The sequence below is a fragment of the Oratosquilla oratoria genome, chromosome 2 (genome assembly GCF_046742065.1).
Source record: "Oratosquilla oratoria isolate Oo_2021 chromosome 2, ASM4674206v1, whole genome shotgun sequence".
Taxonomy (NCBI): domain Eukaryota; kingdom Metazoa; phylum Arthropoda; class Malacostraca; order Stomatopoda; family Squillidae; genus Oratosquilla; species Oratosquilla oratoria.
This window is the reverse complement of record NC_134778.1, coordinates 84843939-84852526: the sequence shown is the minus strand read 5'-3', so window position 1 is coordinate 84852526 and position 8588 is coordinate 84843939. Positions and strand designations below refer to the sequence as shown.

General features: G+C 37.4%; 1 protein-coding gene across 1 annotated transcript; it reads right to left on the bottom strand.

Moving 5' to 3' along the window:
* Window positions 1–3438: 3438 nt before the first annotated feature.
* Window positions 3439–4524, bottom strand: LOC143036507 (uncharacterized). The gene has a single exon (XM_076203942.1). The coding sequence runs from the start codon at window positions 4522–4524 to the stop codon at window positions 3439–3441; it is 1086 nt and encodes a 361-aa protein (XP_076060057.1).
* Between the last annotated feature and the right edge of the window lie 4064 nt (window positions 4525–8588).

Genomic DNA, 8588 nt, shown 5'->3' with positions numbered 1-8588 from the left:
GGCGGCGTCATCCAAGAACGATAAAGTGGGTCAGTAGCGGGAGGGGGGAGGGGAGGGAGTGCGAAAGAGCGAACTGGGAGAGGATTTCTTGTTGGTGCTGTAATGGCTGGGGGATCGTCCGTCGTCGACCTCCGGATAATTCAATGGACCTCTCTGCTAACCCGAAAGTTGTTTTCATCCGTCTGGTTTTAGTAACTTCTTTTTTCTGGCGTGCCTTGTTCTATGATGTGTGGTGAAATGTCGTGAAGCTGAACTCAAAGTTGTCACTTTCAAGCTTAGTTTTTTAGGGCAAGGAGGCAACCGGTATCTGTTTATGTCAATATCGGGTCTGCAGCGTGTGAAGCACGATCGAAACTAACATTCCACGCGGTATATGGTATGTATGGGCTGGAAAGGGCTAATCTTGATAGTTCAATCGAGATAACTTGTTAACTTGTAAGTACAGATTATTCATTGCTCAGATCGATTGGTCTTAACCAGAGGAAAATCCTTAAGCTTTACTAGGTTTCTCTAAGGCGAATAAAATTGTCTATCATTAGTCAGAAAAGTAATTATATAGATATTGCAATTGGTATTTTAATCCATGGGAAGTTAAAAGGTACTCAATGAAGGGGAGGTTAATATTACATCATCGTTTCACTCAATTCGTCACCGTTGTGACCTGTGTGTGGACTGTTCCCGAGCGTAAAAATCGCACCAACATGCAGACACCTGTGTTACGCGGAACACCTGCTAACACCTGTGTTTCACGCGACATCTGTGGCCAGCCCTATCGACTATAAATAACGATGACCGTTTTAAACTACTTGATGCAAGTAGATTAAGATATGAAAATCTATTTACTTTTATTTATTTATATATTTTTAGAAAGTTTCTTAATAAAGTGCCCGTAACGATCAAACTATAAGTACTGATGAAGAATGATGTCATGTCATTGTACATTACACAACTTGACCTAGGGTAGTGCAGCTATGATCTCAAATATAAAACTTTCATAGCTGCGGTAACCAAGGAAGATTGTTTAACGCACGCTTAGTAGCCAATGTAACCGCGTTCGAATTGCCACGTAGCGCCAACAACATTTAAGGCAATGAGCTCTGCTGCATCAGATTCACTTGCTCGTAAATATACACTTAAACGAAGATTGAGAACTGTAACTATGCGGTACAGTTTTAGTCTCTCTCCTATAGAATGGATATTGATTCACTAGAATCAGAATAGAACACAATGACCAAAATGATACAAGAGTTACAAAATTACCTTACAAAGACAGGCTTAAGGACCTTAACTTACACTTTCTGGAAAGACGAAGAGTGCGGGGTGATCTAATACAGGTATTCAAATGTGTCAAGGGCTTTAACAAAGGTAATGCAGTCAAGGCCATCATATCAAGACAGGAGGACAGAACTCGTAATAATGGATTTAAATTGGACAATTTTAGGTTTAAGGAAGAAATAGGCAAGAATTGGTGTACTAATAGAGTGGTTAGGGAATGGAATAGATTAAGTAACCATGTAATGAGTGCTGAAACAATTGGCTGTTTTAAGAAAAGATGAGTTAACTTTATGGATATAGATGACAGGTGACAATGGACATGTACCTGCCTAGTGTAGGCCTTATGGTTTCTTATGTTTTTATGAAGAACGTTAATCTATTTCGCTTTGGTTGATTTTCATCATTCAATCCCGCCTAACAGTCAAGTGGCGTCGTCGCATTCCCTTGGTTGTGGGCTCGAGTCCCTCACTTCTCTCCGACTCCCAACAGTGACTGTTAGCTCCCTGTCCCATTTGTTCTAAAACCGCATAGGAGGGCAAAGGTGACGGCTTCGGTCGTAGTTACTCTGAGCCTTCTGACGTAGGCTCCTCAACTTTTAACACTCAGCGATTTCATGTAGTTTTGTGTCACACCTTGAATTGCATTATGGATTTAGTTCTTCTTCGATACCGGGTATCACGTGGCTGCCGCCAAACGATTTTATTCAACTGGCCTGTTCCCCTTTTGATACTGAAAAAATCAACTTACTGGAGAAAACATCAGAAAAGAAATTTTGCTGAAGTTTCTTAAAAAATTGCCAAAGATGGCGTCTTAGTGGGTTGATTTTTCTAAAATTGTCGTGCGATCAAATAGCTATGGAAATGTATGTATGTATATATATATATATATATATATATATATATATATATATATTAACAGTATTGTAACCTCTCCAGTTTATCCTGACTTAATACTCCTATCAACTATTCTTATTATTACTATGGTTTTAGTATTCGAAAGGATGTACAACGTAATTGACCAAACGCTGGAGGTAAAGACGCCTCTTATCAAACGAACCAGTAAGGCAGCTCTCACACCGGCCCAACCAGTTGCACGAAACCGATCGCTACGAATCCCTACACTACATGGAAATAGTATTCCCTGTATGTTTGTCTGAAATAAGAAGTAAAGTAAAATCATATGTTCATGTCAATACAGCGTAGAGAATACTGCTTTTACATAGTGTAGGCATCTGTTGCGATCAGTTTCATGCAACTGGTTGCATGAAATCGATCGGAACTAGTTGCATGAAACCAATCGCAACAAATGCCAACACTCTGTGAAATCAGTATTCCTTGTGTGTTTGCTCACTTAGCATCAAGTGCATGCATTTTTTACATAACAAGGAAAGTAAAATTATATGTTCATATCCATACTATACAGAGAATACTGCTTTCACAGAGTCTAGGCATCCGTTGCGATCAGTTTCATGCAACAGGTTGCGTCGATGTGTGACGCAGCCTCAGTACCATGGCTACCAAGGGGTTGTAGCACAGATGAATGAAACGGTTCTAGGACAGTTTGATACTGGACACTTTGATACCGGACATTTTGATACCGGGCATTTCGCTACCGGACATTTTGTGACTAGGATTTTTCACTACCGGGCATTTCGATACCACTATATATATATATATATATATATATATATATATATATATATATATATATATATATATATACACATACATATATACATATATATATATATATATATACATATATATATATATATATATATATATATATATATATATAAGGCATGAAACCAATTTATGTACTAAAAGTAAGGAGTTAAAAGTACAAATTAAAAAACTATAAACAAACTAAAAAATATTTTGTAAAAAACATATTACAAGTCTAATGAAAAAAATAAGACGAGCAACAATATTATCTAGTTAAAAATGTTTAATGTTATGAGCAATGCCACGAAGATATAACAAACAAATTATGTATTAAAAGTAAGGAGCTAAAAGTACAAATTTAAAATTATTATGTAAAAAACGTATTACAAGTATAATAATAATAAAAAAAAAACAAGCAACAATATTATCTAGTTAAAAAGGTTTAATGTTATGAGCAATGCCACGAAGATATTGGATTTTATTTGAAGGTCATACTGTTCTAGCAATTCTTTATACGCTGATTGGCGTCCCTGTATTTTTTCTTTGAGGTTACGCTGTCTCCACGATTGAGATGGGCAATTCTTGTTGCACTAAGAGCCTCTTTATGTTTTAAAGCAACTATAAGGGACCAAATATTAGGATGCACATTTGTCACGGAGGTTCTTAGTGCATTATGAAATCCTTCAACATAGTTATTAGTGCGTGGCATACCATTTTCAGTGCGTTCATGAACATTCCATAAATGAATAGGGAAGACTGGCTCGACTCTTCGCCTTCGTTGGCCACGACCTCTCACTCCTCCAATATAATATGTTTCGAAATATGAAACAAGCTCTTGGGGAAAATCGTCGTCATCAGTTAATTCTTCGAAGCCGTCAATAACATCGTCAATGGGAAGGAAAGCAAGTGCGGGTAAACATCTCACTTTTAAACTAAAATCATCATCTTGGTGATATTGCTGTTTAAAACCTATTGTTACAACTTGTTTGTACACATTTTGTGAGAGGTGAAATAGGCAACAGGTAACATCTGAACTAGGGAATATATCTAGTAAACTATTGATGGCCGCCTTTTCAAAATCCATCATCACAGTGGCAGGTTCAACATTATGCAAGAGTTCTTTTATAGTAGTTAATAGTTTATTGTAAGTGTCTTGTGTCTTATTTGGCAGCAAGGCGAACATTCTCGGAACACTAATGTCGTTGTTTTGAATGTGTAAAGTGTACAGTTGATAATAAATAATTGGGCTACACTTAAACGTTCCATCTACAGCCCAATTTTTGGCTCTTTTGATGTCACCATTTCCAGAGTCAGTTGCAAATATTAAAATTCTTTCAGTATCATGTTCGCCACTGTCAAACTGTAGCCACTTCAGGCCATTATCAAGGTAACAATACTGATCAGGAATCAAATAACCATGCCGTACCTGAGGTATTGGTGGTACATTATCTTCTACTTGTCTCCAACGCCTGATACTACGACTCAATGATGATACTGAAGGTAATTCTGAAATAGCACATACATTCAGATTTTGGGTTTCTTTACATATTATAGTCCGAGGAGCATCTTGTGTAGATCCAGACATTATTTTCATTTGATGATGTGCTACTTTTGATTCCACTCTTGATGCTGTTGCACTGTGATTATGCTCACCTACAGTCTTAACGATTTTGTTGTCACCATCACCAACATAGGTGTGTACGCGGGCTTTACATAACCTATTTTTGCACTGCCAATACTGCTTGGAACCATCCTTATTAGTTTTGTGTTTATCATATATATAGTTTAGATCATCTACTAATTTCTTTCCATTTTTAGTTGAAGCAATTAGACGAGGCATGGGTGATACAATAAAAATATATATATTTATCCGCAAATGCAGCAGCCGTAGTTGATAGCCAAGCGTTAGTAGTAGATTGAGAGATGCAGCAACCGTAGTTGATAGCCGAGCGTTAGTAGTAGACTGAGAGTGATATATACATTATTTAAACAACCAAATACAAGAACAGTATGGCAATTATTTAAACAACCAATTACAAGAACAGTATGGCGATTATTTAAAAAACCAATTACAAGAATAGTATGGTAGTTATTTAAATAACCAATTACAAGAACAGTGTGGCACTTAAAATAAACTCCAATATCTTCGCGCACACACATATATATATCTAGTGGTATCGAAATGCCCGGTAGTGAAAAATCCCAGTCACAAAATGTCCGGTAGCGAAATGCCCGGTATCAAAATGTCCGGTATCAAAATGTCCAGTATCAAACTGTCCGGTCACACCGAATAAAACAGGCAAGTGAAAGCCAGAACGAAAGGGAAAATGTCGCTTTGTACAAAAGTAGGGAAGTTACGGACCTCAGAATCAAAGGAAAAGTTCATCAACATGATCCATATTTAGGAAGGAAATAGTCAAGAATTGGTTTACCAATAGATTTATTCAAATGGCTTAAAGGCCATCATATTAACCCATTCAACTCCGATGACAAGATGTCTTGTCATTTGGTCAAATAAAACAAAAAATCATAAAACACCAAAATGTTTGATCAAACACCAGAAAAATATTAAGACAGGAGGGCATGACTCGTAGTAATGGAGTTAAATTGGATACATTGAGGTTTAAGGAGGAAATAGGGGAAATAGGAAAGAACTGGTTTATCAGTAGAGTAGTTAACGAGTGGAATAAACTTAGTAACCATGCAGTGAGTGCTGAAACCATTGTGTGCTTTAGGAGAGGTTAAATATCTTTATGGATTATAGATAGTAATAGACATGGAACTGCTTAGTGTAGGCCTCATGGTCTCTTGCAGCCTCCTTCATTCTTATGTTTTATTGTTCTTACAAAGGTGGTTATTCTACGTCAGAAGGCGCTGAGTAACTACGGCCGAAGCCGTTGCCTTTGCACTATTATGTGTTTTAAGGACTGTCTGGGACAGGAAGCTAACAGTCACTGCTGGGAATTGGAGAAAAGTGCGGGATTCGAATCCGCAGTTGAGCGAATGAGACACCGACACGCTTTCGATGACGCCATCAACGTAGCCGTGTGGAGCACCGAAATAAAATGAATAAAATAGCCTAAGTATATCCAGAGGAAAATAATGAAACACTGTTTGGTAAAGAGGAATTTATAGATTTTTCTCAGTCAATGCTACATAAATTCCATCGACTTGGAAAAAAGTTAACTTAGGTCTTTGTACGTTGAAAGTTATCGATACTACATCGATTAATGCTTCGAACCTTTTAGTTTAACCTTGATATAACGCCCGGTGTGTTCCCATGTTCAACTGCACTTGCACAGCCGGTGTCCAATGCTCACCGGCAGCAATATACTATATGCAGCTGCAGGTAAATTGCACCACGAGGTGTTCGGATTAATTTTTGCAGTTTCAATACATCATATGAGTAATATGTATGTATTGTATATATATGCATGTATGCATGTATATATGCATACATCCTATATACATATACATATGTACATATATATACATATATATATATATATATACATATATACATATGTATATATACATATGTATATATATATATATATATATATATATATATATATATATGTGTGTGTGTGTGTGTGTGTGTGTGTGTGTGTGTGTGTGTGTGTGTGTGTGTGTGTGTGTGTGTGTGTGTGTGTGTGTATGTGTGTGTGCGTGCGCTGTGTGTGTGTGTGTGTGTGTGTGTGTGTGTGTGTGTGTGTGCGCGCGTGTGTGTGTGTACGCGCGTGTTTAAGTGTGTATACGCGCGTGTGTGTGTGTGTGTGTGTGTGTGTGTGTGTGTGTGTGTGTGTGTGTGTGTGTGTGTGTGTGTGTGTGTGTGTGTGTGTTTTCTGGATCAGTCTGAAGTTGAGCCTTTCTGTGTAGGCTATACGTGTGCGTGGTAGTATGAATTACCAAATGATGCAAGACGTTTTTCTCCAAACTCTGGTTTGTAAACATAATGTCCTTTACACAATATCAAATGTGTAGTCTTTGGGCAGTCGGGAGGAGAGGAAAACATGATTCATAAATTCTCTTCTAAAGAATTGTACAGTTCAGGATGACACTGATGGCAAGGGTCACCATCATAGCAATTACTGCATAATGCCACCCGTGTGAATAGCTGCTTGCATATTATTTATGCCGTCAATGTTTTAGTGACTGTAGGCGTGGTCTCTACGGTCCAGAGTCACGCATTTGGTAGATATAACCAACAGTTACTGTATTTACTCTATTTCTTATATACTCATTTCTGGTTTGCTAGTCTGTTTCCATATTTTATGTTTACTCATATATTTATATTCCCTATTATTTGTATAAGGAGCCAGATGCAGCTGGATAGTATTCGTTCTTTTGTGCTTTTAGGACCAGTGCCTGTGTAGTCTTGGACAGAAATGTCCATGGCCCTGGTGGCATTCGAAAATATACGAACACAACACAAAGGGCCGAGCGAGCTGGAGTTTATCGGCTGGTGACTCTAGTTCAGCGTTTCCAAACCTGTGCTGCTGGCACCTCAACCTGGTGGTGCTGAACTCAGTTATACCGTAGGTTGTCCTGTGAACTGATGCACACACACTTTCTCCTATCTTTGTAGTAATGAGATAGTAGGTAAAGGGTACTAGGTGGCAATGCAAACATACACTTTCCTTTATCCTTCTAGTAATTAAATATTATTTAGAGGTACAGCTTAGACCTGAGTACAGGGGGTGCTAAGATCAGAAAGGGTTGGGAAATGCTCGCTCGGCTCTTTGTGTCGTGTTCATATATTTTCGAATGCCACCAGGTGCTGAACTCAGTTATAGGTTGTACTCTATCTAGTAATGAGACATTAGTTAAGGGGTGCTAGGAAACAATGCAAGCATACACTTTACTTTATCCTTCTAGTGATTAAATATCATTTAGAGGTTAGGGCGTCGTTACTTGCGGCGAAGGTTGAGGGGATGTCGGTTCGAATCTTGCCAACGCCAGTGAGTTGGACCAAGGGCATGGTTCATTAGATTCCACGCTACAAAGTCCTCTGTAAGGGGCATCGTCCTAGCCTTCCGATAGGAGGAGTTTGTAACGTTAAACCAAATCAATCACTGCTTAGATCTGAGTACAAGGGGTTCTAAGATCGGAGGAGGTTGGGAAATTCTGTTCTAGTGGCAAGCATTGACATATATACAGTTTTTAGTAAATCTATCATCTATTCACTTTATTTATCTGTTCCTTTACTCGTTGATATGTATATACTCTTATTTATTCATATATCTCTTCATTTCATATATTTTTCTATTTCTTTTATTCATTTACTTATAATATTCATGTATATGTATCGTATTTTTTTTTATTAATTTAGTCTCTAGTTTACATAATTCATTTAGAAATCCCTCGTCTTCTTTATTGAAACAGGTCTATCATTAATTCTATGTACGTAAGATATGTTTACAATTTAAAAGTAAAGAGAGCAAGTCCCATACTTTACAAGAATTGATTCAGAAATAAACAATATTTGTATTGATAATATAAAATAACGAGCATAAATATGCAGCAAGGATGAACGTAATTATTTTGTGCAAGGGCGTGGGATTTGCTAGAGGTAGTAAGGACTTTTAATTCATAATGATCATGATAATTTTATTTGATCATTTTGTATAACATATATCTTTACTTTGC

What these genes read in the sequence shown, in the direction of transcription:
- LOC143036507 (XM_076203942.1), bottom strand. Translation starts at nt 4,524, where the DNA reads ATGTCTGGATCTACACAAGATGCTCCTCGGACTATAATATGTAAAGAA.